General features: G+C 46.5%; 1 protein-coding gene across 2 annotated transcripts in view; it reads left to right on the top strand.

Annotated features, from left to right (window-relative positions):
* Positions 1-18,621, top strand: part of itga10 (integrin, alpha 10) — a 185,145-nt gene that overhangs the window by 99,234 nt on the left and 67,290 nt on the right. For both annotated transcript variants that reach the window (XM_063041780.1, XM_063041779.1), the window contains exons 9-10: positions 6,693-6,858; positions 8,744-8,817. In XM_063041780.1, the coding sequence (XP_062897850.1) occupies positions 6,693-6,858; positions 8,744-8,817 (240 nt within the window). The remainder of the gene's footprint in view (positions 1-6,692; positions 6,859-8,743; positions 8,818-18,621) is intronic.

The following is an 18,621-nucleotide window of genomic DNA, read 5'->3' as shown; positions in this document are numbered from 1 at the left end:
TTACGGGAAGAAGGCAGGAGAATGGGGTTGAGAGGAAAATAGATCGACCACGATGAAATGTTGAAGCAGACTCAACGGGCAGAATGGCCTAATTTTGTTCGATGTCTTATGGGCTTTTGATCATCAGGGTCTCTTTTCCAGCCATCAGAGATATTCATTCGGAGCGCTGTGTATGCAGGGCTCTTAGTATTGTCAGTGATCCCTCCCATCTGTCCAACAATCTCCGTGACCCTCAACCATCAGGCAGGAGGTACCGTAGCACTAAGACAAGAACTGTTAGGATGAGAAACAGCTTCTTTCCCTCAGGCTGTTAAACTGCTGAATTCCCCATCTCCACCCAGGTCTCATCACGCATGAGGCACTGGTAGTGTTCTACTGCTTACTTTTTAACTTGTGTCGTAAATACACCTTATTATTGTTAACTTATTTGTGGTGATGTTACTGTATGTGTTATGTGTGTGAGTAATATGTACTGTGTTGTGCACTTTGGTCTGCAGGGACTTGTTTTGTTTGGCAGTATACGTTTGTACATGCACATGGATGAATGACAATAAATTGAACTTGAACTTGCTACCCTGTGTCAATGTCCCTATCATTAAAAAATGTTAATCCAGCTCCCTCACACTGTCAGTCAGTAACCTCCCCCCCCCCAGTGCTTGTATCACTAACCACCTCATTTCTGATGTTAATCCAGCTCCCTCACACTGTCACTTAAAGTTCAAAGTTTAAGGTAAATTTATTAGCAAAGTATGTATATGACACCACATGCAGTCTCGAGATTTATTTTCCTGTGGTCATACTCAATAAATCCATGGTAGAATAATAACCATAATAGAAGAAATGAAAGACCACATCAACTTGGACATTCAACCATGTGCAAAAGACAACAAACTGCAAATACAGAAAGAAAGAAATAATAATAACAAATAAATAAAGCAATAAATATCTAGAAGATGAGGCGAAGAGTCCTTGAAAGTGAGTCCAGAGGCTTTGGGAACATTTTAACGATGGGGTTGTGGGTTTTTACAAATAAAATGGTGGCGGCGTTTTATGTTTCAGAAAAGCCGTAGTGACTCATTTACTGAGCACCAAAAACTGAACTCAAAGCACACTAAAAGTCCTTTACGTAATTACCTCTTAAAGTGAAACCCTGTCGGTGGTTATGAATTATGTATGTTTCCACCAAGCACAGGCCCATCCCACCCCAGAATTAAAGTTGCTGGTGAACGCAGCAGGCCAGGCAGTATCTCTAGGAAGAGGTACAGTCGACGTTTCAGGCCGAGACCCTTCGTCAGGACTAACTGAAGGAAGAGTGAGTAAGAGATTTGAAAGTGGGAGGGGGAGGGGGAGATTCAAAATGATAGGAGAAGACAGGAAGGGGAGGGATGGAGCCAAGAGCTGGACAGGTGATTGGCAAAGGGGATATGAGAGGATCATGGGACAGGAGGTCCGGGGAGAAAGACAAGTGGGGGGGAACCCAAAGGATGGGCAGGGGGTATAGTCAGAGGGACAGAGGGAGAAAAAGGAGAGTGAGAGAAAGAATGTGTGCATAAAAATAAATAACGGATGGGGTATGAGGGGGAGGTGGGGCATTAGCGGAAGTTAGAGAAGTCGATGTTCATGCCATCAGGTTGGAGGCTACCCAGACGGAATATAAGGTGTTGTTCCTCCAACCTGAGTGTGGCTTCATCTTTACAGTAGAGGAGGCCGTGGATAGACATGTCAGAATGGGAATGGGATGTGGAATTAAAATGTGTGGCCTCTGGAAGATCCTGCTTTCTCTGGCGGACAGACCATAGGTGTTCAGCAAAGCGGTCTCCCAGTCTGCGTCGGGTCTCGCCAATATATAGAAGGCCACATCGGGAGCACCGGACGCAGTATATCACCCCAGTCGACTCACAGGTCAAGTGTCGCCTCACCTGGAAGGACTGTCTGGGGCCCTGAATGGTGGTGAGGGAGGAAGTGTAAGGGCATGTGTAGCACTTGTTCAGCTTACACGGATAAGTGCCAAGAGGGAGATCAGAGGGGAGATCAGTTGTAAGGGGGCCTGAGGGGATGTTGGTGTGCATCATGGTGGACAAAAACAAACAAGGTGGAATGTAGGTTAACAGGAACCCAAGAGTGCAGTACGCCATGATGGGAGGGAGGAATAGGTGCAGAGGAATTTACTGAGGAGGGTGCAACGCTGTTGAGAGGCCAAACAGGCAGTCATGGATTCAGGAATAAAATCACCTGGCACTCGGAGCTGTTCTGCCCCCCAATGGGACCCATGGGAGACGGTCACTCCAACGCTCATCCTCCAGGGAAGCCCTCGGAGCAGTGAATCCACTCGCATAGGCCATTGGCCTGTGGGTGACACGCCACGGTGTGATGTAGCCTAACATCGAGGCTCTGGGCCATCGCAGCTCAGGGGTCTGAAATGAATTGGGGACTGTGGTCAGAGGAAATATCAGATGGGGAGCCAAGCTGAGCAACCCAGGTGCTGATGAACACCCGAGCCACCTCTGCAGTCGTCGTTGATGCTAGGGGGACGACTTCTGGCCATCTGGTGATATGGTCCACTATGGTAAGGAGGTGCATGAAAGGACGGAATGGGGGAAGAGGACAGCAATGTTCACATTGACATGGTCAAGCCATTGCTCAGGGACCTCAAAAGGTGCCAGTGGCACCTGAACATGACAGTTAATTTTTGCCCGCTGGCACTCCACATAGGCTGCACTCCAATCACGCACATCCTTTCTAGGCCGTGCCACACAAACTTCAGTGCAACCAGCTTCTGAGAGGCCTTCCGGCCCGGATGCGAGAGGCCATGTGTGGAGCCAAAAACAGTCCGCCTCCAGTTTGTGGGCACTGTGGGGTGGGGGCAACCAGTTGAAACATCACACAGGAGAGAAACCCAGGCTTCCCCGAATGGTCAGCCAACTGCAGGCCTGTGACTGTTGTTTGGTCAGCCTGGACCTGTCGGTCAGTAACTTGGTCGGCTGCCATGCTGGCATCGTCAAACCCTTATGTGTACGGCCTCAACGGCTGGTCCCGAGAGGCAACTGGCCACGGCATTATTTTTCCCCTTGATATGTTGTGTATCAGTTGTGAACTCTGGTAAGTTGGCATTGCTGCTATGCAGACCAAGGGTCTGATACTTGGGCCATTGTGTACACAGGGTGTTTGTGGTCAGCGAACACTGTGAAATGGTGAACCTCCAGAAGAAAACAAAACTGGCGAACATCCAACTAGAGACTGAGAAGCTCATGGTTAAACATGCTGTATTTCCTTTTGGGGGAACGGAGCTGACGGCTGAAGAAGACAAGTGGCTGCCACATGCCTCCGACCAACTGTTCGTACGCGGCACCCACAGCATAGTCTGAAGCATCAGCAGTAATGGTCATGGGTGCATTGGGAGGGGTTGCACCAGTAGGGCTGCGTTGGAAAGAGCTCGTTTGGTATCATCAAATGCCCTGGCCAAGTCCGCTGACCAGTCAAGCACCTGATTAAGGGCCCTATACAGGGGGAGTGTAAGTTCAGCAGCTCGTGGAATGAAGCAGTGACAGAAATTCATCATGCCTAAGAACTCCTGCCAAAGGGTGGCGGCCCAAATCATCGACTGTACTTTTTTTCCACAGATGCTCCCTGGCCTCCTGAGTTCCTCCAGCTTTTTGTGTGTGTTGCTAAAAACTCATAGTTTTTTAGTAGTACAGGGCAGTGGGATATCCATAATAGCGGCTACTTTTGAAGTAGGGATTTTGCACCTTTTGCGGAGATGCGATGGCTGAGAAAGAGATGGTTGACAACACAAACTGGCATTTAGCAGGGTTAATAATCAACCTGTGTTGGCTTAAGCATTCAAAAAGTGTGTGGAGATGAGATACATGTTCTGATTTGGATGCACTGGCAACAAGTATGTCATCCAGGTAAATAAAAAGAAAATCTTAGTCCTTTAATGCAGAGTCTATCAGCCGTTGGAAAGTTTGTGCTACATTTTTCAGCCCAAACGGCATGCGCAGAAACTCAAAGAGGCCAAACAGGGTTATCACAGCCCTTTCAGGAATGTCCTCTGAGCACACAGGCACCTGATGGTAGCTCCTAACTAGATCGACTTTGGACAATATTAACTTTCCGACTAAACATGCCAAAAAGTCTTGGATGTGTGGAAACAAGTAATGATTGGGGGTTGGGGGGCAATAACTGTTCCTGAACCTGGTGGTGTATGTCCTGAGGTCCCTGTACCTACTTCCTGATGGCGGCAGTGAGAAGAGAGCATGACCTGGGTTTCCTGAGATAATGCTTCGATGTGCTTAATGGTAGGGAGGACTTTTCCCGTGACGGTCTGGGTTGTATCCACTACTTTTTGTAGGATTTTCTGTTTAAGAGCATTGATGTTTCCGTACCAGGCTGTGATACAGCCAATCCACCACACATCTAAAAAAGTTTGTCAAAGTTTTAGATATTGTGCCGAATCTTTGCAAACTCCTAAGGAAATAGAAGCATTGTCGTGCTTTCTTCATAATTGCACTCATGTGCTGAACCCAGGACAGGTCCTCCTAAATAGTAACACAGAGGAATTTAAAATTGCTGACCCTCTCCACCTCTGATCCCTCTGACCTCTGGTTTCCTCCTCCTGAAGTCAATTACCAACTTCTCGGTCTTGCTGACATTGAGAGGTTGTTGTTGTGGTATCACTCAGCCAGATTTTCAATCTCCCTCCAATGTGCTGATTCGTCACCACCTTTTGATTCAGTCTGTGACAGTGGTGTCGTCAGCAGACTTGAATGTGGCAGTGGAGCCGTGCTTAGCCACACAGTCATATGTCTTAAGGCGAGTAGAGCAGGGGGATAAGCATTCAGTAACCTATTTCCCCTTTATGCCCCATATCAGAATCCGTAACATTATAGATGTTAATCCAGCTCCTTCATACTACCAGTCAGTAACCTCTCTTCACTTCAGTGCTCTGTGTCCATATCATTACCGACATTAATCCAGATCACTGGGCCATGGCCTTTGGGAATAAGTTCCACATTCTTCCTGTTCGTCTGGGAGAAGCTGTCTCCCCAGAATTTCCTGTAGAATTTATTGCTGTTCATCTGTTATTTAGCACTTTCAGACATAGCCTTGCTTGCAAGTTGAAGCAAGTTTGGAGTATTGTGTACCTACAGGAAAGATGTCAATAAGGTTAAGAAAGGTCAGAGAAAATTTATAAGGATGTTACTGGGAATTGAGGACCTGAGTTACGGGGAAAAGTTAAATAGTTTGGGACTTTATTCCCTGGGACATAGAGGAATGAAGGAAGGTTTGATCGAGGTATGCAGAATCATGAGGGGTATTGATAGGGTAAATGCAAGAAGGCTTTTTCAACTGAGGTTGGGTGAGACTAGAACTGGAGTTCATAGGCTAAGGGTGAAAGGTGAAGTGTTTAAGGGGAACCTGAGGGGGAACTTTTGCACTCAGAGGGTGGTGAGAGTGTGGAAGGAGATGTGGGTTTGCTATTTAAGAGAAGTTTGGATAGGTACATGGATGGGAGGGGCATTTAAGTCTATGGTTCCAGTGCAAGTAGAGAGAATAACAGTTCAGCATGGGCCATAGGACCTGTTCCTGTGCTGAACAATCTTGGTGAGGACTGGGACTATATCCTGAGAGTGGATGATGGTACTGCATAATGTGTGGCTCACGGGACACACCCGGCCCACTCCTGCTGCCCACCTGCCTGTATTTAACCCACGGGAGTAACCTGCTCCCCAGAGCTAGGGTCCCGGTTGGTGAAGCACAGGGTCCTCCTGGCGGAAAGGGCACAACATTCAGCAGCCCATGCCCTCATCTTATTGGCTGCCAAAGCCATCAGAACATTAGCATAAACTGAACAAAAATGTTATGTAATTTACACGAGAAAAAGAACTTAGCATTAGGGATGGCACGGTAGCATACTGTGTTATTACAGTGCCAGTGACCCGGGTATAGGTTCAGATTCAGATTATTCATAAAGTACGGATTGAAACATACAGTGAAACACATTGATTGTGTCAACAACCAACATAGCCGAGGATGTGCTGGGGGCAGCCCACAAGGGTTGTCACATTTTCCAGTTCCAACACAGCAGCCCCACCATACTCAGCAGAAACAACACGGACACACCAAGTGACAAAGTTAAACAAACCCCTTTTCTCCCTCCCACCCATCCACCCACACACATACAGTACTGTGCAAAAGTCTTAGGCATATATATATATAGCTAGAGTGCCTAAGACTTGGAGTGACATGGTACTCTAATAATTTTATGTGTTGCACTGTACTGCTGCCCTAAAAACAGACATGTTTCATGATATGTGTGAGTGATAAACCTGATTCTGATATGGGTCTCTATCGTGGACTGAGAGTGGGAAGGGGGCAGGGAGGGGAGAGTCATGGTTGGGGAAAGGGGAAGGGAGTGGGAAGCACCAGAGAGACATCTTATAGTGATCAATAAACCAATTGATCGGAATCAAATGACCTTGCCTCCAGTACATGGGGGAACATTGTTGAGAGGGATTTGGGACCAGCAAGGTGGAGATTGTGGTTAGGATGGACTCATGGAGCTGAAGGACCTGTTTTCATATTGTGTTGCTCTATACAGTGACTTTATCTATTTGCCCAAAATTCAATCTCAGGACAGCCCCACAGTAAATAAGTGGACAAGATTAAAGCTGACTGTTCTCATCCGACAGGTCCTGGGCCACTACATCCGGAGGCGCAAAGACACCGAGACCTTCATAAGGGAGATCAAATTTATTGCCAGTGACCCAGATGAGAAACACTTCTTCAACGTAAGCGACGAGGCAGCCCTGAATGATATCGTGGATGCCTTAGGAGACCGAATCTTCGGGTTAGAAGGTACGTGGGCCCCTCCGACCTTTCAGAATTGCTCCACTGGTTGTACTTTTCCCTCGACTCTTCTGCTGAGACAGGGCACCAGTTCATTGGTCGCATGGGCGAAGTGGGCTTGTTGGGCCGGAGGGGCCTGTTACCTTGCTGTGTCTCTAGAGTGAATAAAATAGCAAGAGGGTAAAGGTTAGTGGGGTGGGGTGGTGGACGTAATTGGTTTAACTTTGTACAGTGAGAAAACTTTGTTCTGCATACCAAGGTAGATAAACAATAACAGAAAGCAGAACGAGTGTTACAGTCAGAGAGAGGGTGCAGCGCAGGTCAGGCTCAGGTTGAATATCACTGGCATATGTCGTAAAATTTGTTGTTATGTGGCAGCAGTACATTGCAATATGTAATAATACAAACTTTAAATTACAGTGAGTATATATGTTTAAAAAGTTACATTAAATAAGTTGTGCAAAAAGAGAAAAAAAGGTAGCGAAGGCGTGTTCATGGGTTCAATGTCCATTTAGAAATCTGATGGCAGAGGGGAAGAAGCTGTTCCTGTATTGTTGAGAGTGTGCCTGCAGGCTTCTGTACCTCCTCTCTGATGGTAGCAATGAGAAGAGGGCACGTCCTGGGTGATGGGGGTCCTTTATGGTGGATGCCGTGTTTTTGAGGCATTGCTCCTTGAAGATGTCTTTGACGCTGGGGAGGTTAGTATCCGTGATGGAGCTGACTGAGTTTGCAACTTCCTGCAGCTTACTTTGATCCTGTGCAGTAGCCACCCCCCCCCCACACACACACAAACCAGACAATGATGCAGCCAGTTAGAATGCTGTCCACAGTACATCTGTAGAAATTTGCCAATGACGTACCAAGTCTCCTCAAACTCCTAATGAAATATAGCCATTGTTGTGCCTTCTTTGTAGCTGCATCGATATCATATGTTGGGGCCAGGATAGAGCCCTAGAGATGCTGACGACCAGGAACTTGAAACTGCTCACCCTTCCCACTTCTGATCCCTCAGTGAGGAAGCAGAATCAGGTTTAATATCACCGGCGGGTGTTGTGAAATCTGTTGATTTTGTGGCAAATGATAAGATGCAAGGGCTGTGACAAGGTAGGTTGTTTAGGTCAAGAGGTCTTACTGTACAAGAGCTCCATTCGGCTCCTTGAGCCTGGTGGTGTGTGCTTTCAGCGGCCCAGTTTGAGGTTACAGTCAGGCCAACTGAAATCTTATTAACTGGCAGAGTAGCCTCAATCGGCCACGTGGCACTTCATGAATATCACTTGAATGACACTAGAATAAGGAAGCAAGGATACCAGGGTCTGACTGGATTTGGAGTACTGTCAGCAATTCTGGATGCCTTATCTAAGAAAGGATGTGCTGGCATTGGAGAGGGTCTGCAGGAGGTTCATGTAAATGATCCTGAGAATCAAAGGGTTAACATGTGCATTTTATGGCTCTGACCTTGTTCTTGCTGGAATTTAGAAGAATGAGGGGGATCTCATTGCAACCTATCAACTATTGAAAGGCCTAGATAGTGGATGTGGGGAGGATGTTTCCTGTAGTGGGGGAGTCCAGGACCAGAGGACACAGCCTCAGGATACAAGGATGTCCCTTTAGAACAGAGATGAGGAGGAATTTCTTTAGTCTGATAGTGGTGAATCTGTGGAACTCATTGCCAAAGATTGCTGTGGAGGCCAAGTCATTGGGTACATTTAAAGCGGATAGGTTCTTGATTAGTCAGGATATCAGTGGCTATGGGGAAGGCAGGAGAATGGTGTTGAGAAGGATAGTAAGTCTGCCATGATGGAATAGTGGAAAAAATTCGATGAACTGAATGACCTAATTCTGCCCCTATGGTCTTACGTGTTGATACAATTCTCCTTTTCCTTGTTTGTTCCAGGAACAATTCAGCACAATGAAAGTTCGTTTGAGCTGGAAATGTCACAGGCAGGATTCTCAGCACACGTTCTGGAGGTAAGGGGGCAGTTTGCGAGTCCCAGTCAGAGTAGTGAGCTGCTGGATGTTTGTCAGGGTCGGGGAATGGAGACATTCTTGCTCTCAGCATCTGCTTGTGAGCAGGGCAGGCTCTGTGATGGTCCAAAGTAATGGGCCTTGGAACGAGGCCTTGGGATGATGACCGCTCGGGTCTCCTCCCACATTCCAAAGACGTGTGGTTAGGGTCAGAGAGTTGCGAGCGTGAATTGTGGCATGACACGCAGGGGTTGCTCAGCACAATCCTCACTCGTTTGATTTGATGCCGGCGCAGTTCACTGTATGCTTCAATTTACAGTACATGTGGCAAATAAAGCTAATCTTTATCAGGTTTATAATCACTGACGCATGTTGTGAAATTTGTTGTTTTGCAGTTCTGTGCAAAACACAAAAACAATACTCCAAGCTACAACAAGAACTATGCTGAAAAATAAATGGGCCGTGCAGAAAGAGATCAAAATCGTGAGGCACTGTTCATGGACCGTTCAGAAATCTGATGGCGGAGTGAAAGAAGCTGTTCCAAAAACTTTGGTTGTTCCTCCTCAGATCCCTGTACGTCCCCCCGATGGTAGGAATGATAAGACGGCATGTCCCAGATGGTGAGGTCCTCAGTGATGGAGGCTGTCTTGAGCCGTTGATGTTTCAAGATGTCCTCGATGGCGGGGTTGGTGCCTGTGGTAGAGCTGGCTGAGTTTCCAACCCTCCGTAGCTTTTCCTTCGATCCTGGAGTCTTCATACAGGCATCGTAGAATCACACAACACAGAAACGAGCCGACAATGTTGCTTATCTGTGCTAATCTCATTAGCCCACAATCAGCCCATATATCTCCTCTCCTCTGCTCTCCAACTACCTGCTTTTAAACATCCTAACAGTACTTCCCTCCGCCACCTCATTCCGCATACCCACCAAGCACCATGTGGACAATCTTAACCATCAGGTCTCCTTTCAGTATCCCCACTCTCATCTTAAAACTGTGTCCTCTGGTTCCTTTAGGTGTGTCCTCCAGGAAGTAGAGGCACTATCGTGCCTTCTTTGAGAAACCATTATGTGCTGGTCCCAGGACAAATCCTCTGATATCAGATTCCATTGTATTTCTTTTTAAGTGCCTCGAAGAAAATTAATCTCAAGGTGGTACATGGTAACATACACTCAGTGGCCACTTTAGTGAGTACACCTGTACACGTCCTCGTTAATGCAAGTATCCAATCAGCCAATCATGAGGTAGCAACTCAATGCATAAAAGCATGCAGACGTGGTCAAGAGGTTCAGTTGTTGTTCAGATCAAACATCAGAATGGGGAAGAATGTGGCCTAAGTGACTTTGACCGTGGAATGATTGTTGGTGCCAGACAGGGTGGTTTGAGTATCTCAGAAGCTGCTGATCTCCTGGGGTTTTCACACACAACAGTCCCTCGGGTTTACAGAGAGTGGTGCAAAAACAAAACAATGGTGTGAGTGGCTGTTCTGTGGGTGAAAACGCCTTGTTAATGAGAGAGGTCAGAGGAGAATGGCCAGACTGGTTCAAGATGATAGGAAAGTGAAAGTAACTCATATAACCAGACATTACAACAGTGGCATGCAGAAGAGCATCTTTGAACACACAGCACGTCAAACCTTGAAATGGATGGGCTACAGCAGCAGAAAACCACAAACATACAGTATATTCAGTGCAGGAGGTACGTAATAAAATGGACACTGACTGTATACGTACTTTATTAATAAAGTTACTCTGAACTTTGAACTTTTTGAACTTTGATCTAGTTGTGGGATGAATATGGTGTGCTGAGCCAGGGAGAGTTAAATTAACCAGGAACTCTCACCATCCCTTATGGCTACCATTGGTAAACACCAGCACTTCTCTGCCATAACAGTGATCCTGGCTGTGCAGTCATGGAGCCCGGTGCTATGATAGATAGATAGATAGATACTTTATTGATCCCAAAGGAAGTTACAGTGTCACAGTAGCATTACAAGTGCACAGATACAAATATATAAATATTAGAAGAGAAGTAAGAAAGAATAAAATATAAGTTACCTCAAACAGTCTAACAGGAGGGGAACGTAAACACGAGGAATTCTGCAGATGCTGGAAATTCAAGCAACACACATCGAAGTTGCTGGTGAACGCAGCAGGTCAGGCAGCATCTCTGGGAAGAAACGCAGCAGCATTCTCTCTCTCTCCTTTTTCCCCCTCTGTCCCTCTCACTATACCCCTTGCCCCACCCTCTGGGTTTCCCCCCCCTTTTCCTTCTCCCTGGGCCTCCTATCCCGTGATCCTCTCATATCCCTTTTGCCAATCACCTGTCCAGCTCTTGGCTCCATCCCTCCCCCTCCTGTCTTCTCCTATCATTTCGGATCTTCCCCCTCCTCCTCCCACTTTCAAATCTCTTACTCACTCTTCCTTCAATTAGTTCTGACGAAGGGTCTGGGCCCGAAACGTCGACTGTACCTCTTCCTAGAGATGCTGCCTGGCCTGCTGTGTTCACCAGCAACTTTGATGTGTGTAACAGGAGGGGAATGGGGTCATCACTTCCCCGGCTATAGGTTGATTCATTATAGAGCCTAGTGGCTGAGGATAAGGATGACCTCACATAGCGCTCTTTGGAGCAGAGCAGTTGTCTTAGTCTATTACTAAAAGTGCTCCTCTGTTCAGCCTAGGTGGCGTGCAGAGGGTGAGAAGCATTGTCCAGAATTGCCAGGGTTTTCTGTGGGGTCCTTTGTTCTATCACAGTCTCCAGTGTGTCCAGTTTGACTCTTATAACAGAGCCAGCCTTTCTAATCAGTTTATTGAGCCTGTTGGCATCAACTGTGTTGATGCCATTGCCCCAGCACACCACCCCATAGAAGATGGTACTGGCGACCACAGACTGGTAGAACATGTGAAGGAGAGGCCCACATACTCCTAAGGACCTCAGTCTCCTCAGGAAGTAGAGGCAACTCTGGCCCTTCTTGTACACAGCCTCTGTGTTGATGCTCCACTCAAGTCTCTCATCCAGGTTCACCCCAGGTACTTTCCTCACCACATCCGTGTCCTCACCATCAATAGTAACAGGGAGCAGTGGAGGCTTAGTCTTCCTAAAGTCCATCACCATCTCTTTCATCTCACTGATGTTGAGCTGCAGATGATTCACTGTTTGACAAAGTTCCTCCAGCATTGACAGTTGTTTGCATCTTTTGCTGGGGTGTGATGGGGGTGAGCGTGCTGTTGTGCTGAGGGCGGGCGGTTGTGTAGTGTGCGCTGCTGTGGGTAGATCGAGGCTGTGTGGACAAGGCAGATGCTGCTCTGTTGTCATTCTTGCCCCGTACATACTTAAAGTTAGCAAGGAGGATGGGATAACTGTTACCCATGTGTGGAGCAGGGATGTCAGCGGAGCAGTACGATTAAACGTTTTTACTGAATCATGTTAGCCAGTGTACTCACTGGGAATGTACAGTGTGGGAGCGACGAACCAGGCCCATCGAGACGAAAGCATGCACACTCGAAAGCCCGTGCGGAACGAGAGAGCCCTCTGCACGTAGGATTCATCGTGCATCCAATCGGCCGCATATGCACCTGTCACATTCTCGCAATTGAACCGATACTGTTCGGGGGCAATTACAGCCGCTGGGTGGGGATGATTACAGGCGCTGGGGGTGAGCGATCACATAGATGGGGGTGATGACAGGTGCTGGAGGTTGAGGCGATTACAGGCACTGGATAGGGATGATTATAGGTGCTGGGGGTGGGGGTGATTACAGGCACTGGGGGTAGGGGCGATTATAGGCACTGAGGTGGGGCATTTATAGGCACTGGGGGTGGGGGCAATTATTTGCACGGGGTGGGCGGATTACAGGCACTGGGTGTGGGGGCGATTACAGCCGCACTGGGGGTGGGACGATTATAGGCACAGGGGGTGGCAGTAAGTACAAGCACTGGGGGTGGGGCAATTATTGTCACGGGGATGGGCTGATTACAGGCACTGGGAGGTGGCAGTGATTACAGACACTGGGGATGGGGGCAATTATTGGCACGAGGTGGGGTTGAATACAGGCACTGACATAAGAGTGATTAATGACACTGGGGTTAGGGATGATTATAGACTGGGGTGGGGTTGAATACAAGCACTGGCAGGAGTGATTAATGACACTGGGGGTGGGGGTGATTAGAGACTGGGGTGGGGTTGAATACAGGCACTGGCATAGGAGTGATTAATGACACTGGGGGTAGGGGGTGATAAGATGCTCTGGGCATTGATGATGGGTAGGTTGTTAGAGTTGAGACGCAGGCATCCTACGCCGTTCTGGCTGACACTGTGCTGTGTGTTTGCATTCCGGAGACTGCTGCCCATTACTTCCTTGCCAACTTTCCAACATTCCTTCAACCTGCAACTTCCAAAAGAAACATCAGATCCTTTAAAATAAAAACAATATCGTTCAATGTCATTCTCCCACCCTGAAGCTGGCTGCTTTGCACCTCGACTTCCTTCAGGAATCCTTGCACTGAGGCCTGTCCAGATGAAGAATCCATAAAGACAGTCCTTGCAAACAATGCTGAATCCAAAATCTATTTAAAGATCTGATTTGGAAAGTCTCTTGGCTGTCTTCATTTTTGGGTGTGGAGCAGCCAGTGGAGGAAGTAGAGGGCTCATGTTTCATCAGATAGTGGTCCTGATTGAAAGGCCTAGATAGAGTGGACGTTGGGAGGATTGAGATGTTGTTTTCGATGGGGATACAGGACCAGAGGGCACAGCTTCAGAATAGAAGGACGTCCCTTTAGAACAGAGACGAGGAGGAATTTCTTTAGCCAGAGGGTGGTGAATCTGTGGAATTCATTGCCACAGACGGCTGCGGAGGCCAAGTCATTGCGTATATTCAAAGCAGGGGTTGATGGATTCTTGATTAGGTTATGGGGAGAAGGCAGGAGATTGGGTTGAGAGGGATAATAAAGCAGCTGTGATCAAATGGTGTAGCAAGTACGATAGGCAGAATAGCCTAATTCTACCACGTCCTATGGTTTTATGATTTTATGAAATCAGTACAATTATTTTTAGAGTGAGTTTAAGTAGATTAAACCTATAGATAAAGGAGTGCAGGTGCTAACGATCTGATTATGCTGCTATCACGCATTGGCTGACCACCAATTCCTGACACCGCCAAACTCCACCTCCCAACATCTCCTCACTTCTGTATGAGCCCAGACAGTTATGTAACAGTCTCACCTGACACCCACACAGTTCTTGAAGAGACGTTGCATCGGAAATCTGAGTTATTTTCTTTTCCAAACCCAAACCTTGACCATACTGGCACTGAATGACCTGTAATTACGAGGAGGAGTGCAGACGCTGGAAATCCACAGTAGCACACAAAATACTGGAGGAACTCAGCAGGCTAGGCAGCATCCATGGAAATGAATAAACAGTCGATGTTTCATGCTGAGACCCTTCTTCAGGACTGGAAAGGAAGGGGTAAAGTGTCAGAATAAGAAGATGGTGGGAGGGGAAGGAGGATAGCTAGCAGGTGATAGGTGAAGCCAGGTGTGTTGGAAAGATAAAGGGCTGAAGAGGAAGGAATCTGATAGGAGAGGAGAGTGGACCAATGGGAGAAAGGGAAGAAGGAGTGGACCCCAGGGAGAGGTGATAGGCAGGTGAGGAGAGGTAAGGGGAAGAGATGAAGAGGGGAGGGGGAAGAAATTTTTGTTTACCAGGAAGAGAAATTGCCATTCATGCCATCGGGTTGGAGGCTGAATAACTTGTCCCTGGTGGCTGTTTATATATCTATCAACATCAACGGAGAAATACTAGCTTAGCCTTGCCAACATGAGATGGTGTTGGCTCTGATCAAGACAGGGCTCATTTTCCTCGCCAAATCCCGTTCGTCATCACACTTGCTGACCCACTGCCGGCGTACGTGACCTACAGCTTCAGTAGACGTCAAGTGGGCCTTCAGGTTGTGAAAACGTTGGCTTCAGTTTCAGAGAGTCATGGAGTTGGCACCTTGGAAACTGAGGAGGCTTTGCTCTTCCCAGTAAGGTTTGCTTATCCTACACTGAATCCCAGGCGAGCAAATTTGAGAAAGTTTGGCAGGTTGTATTTCTCCGGCAGCTTTCTCAGGATTTTCCAAAATCAAGCCAAGATCAAAATAAATTTAATATCAAAGTATGTAAATGTCACCATATACATACTTTGCATGCATTTACAGAGAAAAAGAGAAATAGAAACATGGAAAACCTACAGCACAATACAGGCCCTTTGGCCCACAAAACTGTGCCAAACATGTCCTTACCTGAGAAATTACCTAGGGTTACCCATAGCCCTCTGTTTTTCTGAGCTCTATATACCTGTCTAGGAGTCTATTAAAAGACCCTATCGTTTCTGCCTCCACCACTGTCACCGGCAGCCCATTCCACGCTCTCACCACGCTCTGCATAAAAAACTTACCCCTGACATCTCCTCTGTACCTTGTAAACATCCTTGTAAATCTCCTCTTCACCCTTTCTATGGTTTCCATATCTTCCTGTAGTGAGGCGACCAGAACTGAGCACAGTACTCCAAGTTGGGTCTGACCAGGGTCCTATATAGCTGCAACATTATCTCTTTGCTCCTAAACTCAATCCCATGATTGTTGAAGGCCAATGCACTGTATGCTTTCTTAACCACAGAGTCAACCTGTACAGCAGCCTTGAGTGTCCTATGGACTCGGACCCTAAGATCCCTCTGATCCTCCACACTGCCAAAAATCTTACCATTAATACTACATTCTGTCATCATATTTGACCTACCAAAATGAATTGCCTCACACTTATCTGGGTTGAACTCCATCTGCCACTTCTCAGCCCAGTTTTGCATCCTATCAATGTCCTGCTTTGACCTCTGACAGCCCTCCACACTATCCACAACACCCTCAACCTTTGTGTCATCAGCAAATTTACTAACCCCTCCCTCCACTTCCTCATCCAGGTCATTCATAAAAATCACAAAGAGTAGGGGTCCCAGAACAGATCCCTGAGTCACACCACTGGTGACTGACCTCCATGCAGAATATGACCCGTCTACAACCACTCTTTGCCTTCTGTGGGCAAGCTAGTTCTGGATCCACAAAGCAATGTCCCCTTGGATCCCATGCCTCCTTACTTTCTCAATAAGCCTTGCATGAGGTACCTTGTCAAATGCCTTGCTGAAATCCATATACACTACATCTACTGCTCTACCATCATCAATGTGCTTAGTTACATCCTCAAAAAATTCAATCAGGCTCATAAGGCACGACCTGCCTTTGACAAAGCCATGCTGACTATTCCTAATCATATTTTGCCTCTCCAAATATTCATAAATCCTGCCTCTCAGGATCTTCTCCATCAACTTACCAACCACTGAAGTAAGACTCACTGGTCTACAATTTCCTGGGCTATCTCTACTCCCTTTCTTGAATAAGGGAACAACATCTGCAACTCTCCAATCCTCCAGAACCTCTTTCGTCCCCATTGATGATGCAAAGATCATCGCCAGAGGCTTAGCAATCTCCTCTCGCACCTCCCACAGTAGCCTGGGTACATCTCATCTGGTCCTGGTGACTTATCCAACTTCACGCTTTCCAAAAGCTCCTGCACATCCTCTTTCTTAATATCCACATGCTCAAGCTTTTCAGTCTGCTGTAAGTCATCCCTGCAATCGCCAAGATCCTTTTCTGCAGTGAATACTGAAGTAAAGTATTCATTAAGTACCTCTGCTATCTCCTCTGGTTCCATACACACATTTCCACTGTCACACTTGATTGGTCCTACTCTCTCATGTCTTATCCTCTTGCTCTTAATGTAGTTGTAGAATGTCTTGGGGTTTTCCTTAATCCTGTCTGCCAAGGCCTTCTCATGGCCCATTCTTGCTCTCCTAATTTCTTTCTTGAGCTCCTTCCTGCTAGCCTTATAATCTTCTAGATCTCTATCATTACCTAGTTTTTTGAACCTTTCATAAGCTCTTCTTTTCTTCTTGACTAGATTTACAACAGCCTTTGTACACCATGGTTCCTGTACCCGACCATCCTTTCCCTGTCTCATTGGAATGTACCTATGCAGAACTCCACACAAATAACCCCTGAACATTTGCCATATTTCTTCCGTACATTTCCCTGAGAACATCTGTTTCCAATTTATGCTTCCAAGTTCCTGCTTGATAGCCACATATTTCCCCTTACTCCAATTAAACGCTTTCCTAACTTGTCTGTTTCTATCCCTCTCCAATGCTATGGTGAAGGAGATAGAGTTGTGATCACTATCTCCAAAATGCTCTCCCACTGAGAGATCTGACACCTGACCAGGTTCATTTCCCAATACCAGATCAAGTACAGCCTCTCCTCTTGTAGACTTATCTACATATTGTGTCAACAAACTCCACCCCATCTAAACCCCTTGCTCTAGAGACATGCCAGTCGATATTTGGGAAATTAAAATCTCCCACCACAACAACCCTGTTATTATTACTCCTTTCCAGAATCTGTCTCCCTATCTGCTCCTGGATGTCCTTTTTACTATTGAGTGGTCTATAAAAAACACCCAGTAGAGTTATTGACCCCTTCCTGTTTCTAACTTACATCCACAGAGATTCCGTAGACAATCCCTCCATGTCATCCTCCTTTTCTGCAGCCGTGACACTATCTCTGATCAGCAATGCCATGCCCCCACCTTTTTTGCCTCCCTCCCTGTCCTTTCTGAAACATCTAAAGCCTGGCAATTTAAGTAACCATTCCTGCCCCGAGCCATCCAAGTCTCTGTAATGGCTGCAACATCATAACTCCAAGTACTGATCCAATAGAATTGTTTAGTTTACATGTGAAAAACTATTCATATGCAAAGACTGACAAATAGCCAAAGTGTAAAAGATACAGAGTCCTTAAGTGTGAGTCTATAGTTGTGGAATCAGTTCAGAGTTGAGGTGAGTGAAGTTGGAGCCTGACGGTTGAGGGGTAATAACTGTTCCTGAACCTGGTGGTGTCGGACCAAAGGCTGCTGTACCTCCTGCCTGATGGTAGTTGTGAGAAGAGAGCATGGCCTGGATGGTGGGGATCCCTGAAGGTGCATGCTGTTTTCTTGTGGCAGCACTTCTTGTAGAGGTGCTCAGCGGTGGAGAGGGATTTGCTTGTGACGGACTGGGCTGTATCCACCACTTTCTGTAGTCTTGGGCACTGGGGACTGGGGTTTCCATACCAGGCTATAATGCATCCAGTTAAGATACTCTCCACTCTGCACCTATAGAAGGTTGTCGAAGTTTTATGTGACATGCCAGTTCCTGCATTCAGTGCTTTGATTTATGAAGGCCAATGTGCCAAAAGCTCCCTTTGCAGCCCTATCTACCTGTGGCACCACTTTCAAGAAATTATCGATCTGTATTCCCAAGTTCCTCGAAGATAATAAATTAAAGTTCAAAGTACATTTATTATCAAAGTACTTATATATCACCATATACAACCCTGAGATCCATATGACACCATATACTATCCTGAAATCCATATGTCACCATATATAACCCTGAGAGTCATATATCACTGTTTACAACCCTGAGATTCATATGTCACCATATACAACCCCGAAATCAATATATCACCATATACAACTCTGAGATCCATATGTCACCATATACAACCCTGAAATTCATTTTCTTGCAGGCATACTCAATAAATCCATAGAGTAATAACCATAACAGAATCAATGAAGGACTGCACCAACTTGGGTGTTCAACAGTGTGCAACAGATAACAAGCTGTGCAAATACAAAAGTAAATAAATAAATAAATAACAATAAATATCGAGAACGTGAGA

The sequence above is a fragment of the Mobula hypostoma genome, chromosome 2, assembly GCF_963921235.1.
Source record: "Mobula hypostoma chromosome 2, sMobHyp1.1, whole genome shotgun sequence".
NCBI lineage: Eukaryota > Metazoa > Chordata > Chondrichthyes > Myliobatiformes > Myliobatidae > Mobula > Mobula hypostoma.
Note: the sequence above shows the minus strand (reverse complement) of the source record. Positions and strands in the feature narration are given on the sequence as shown.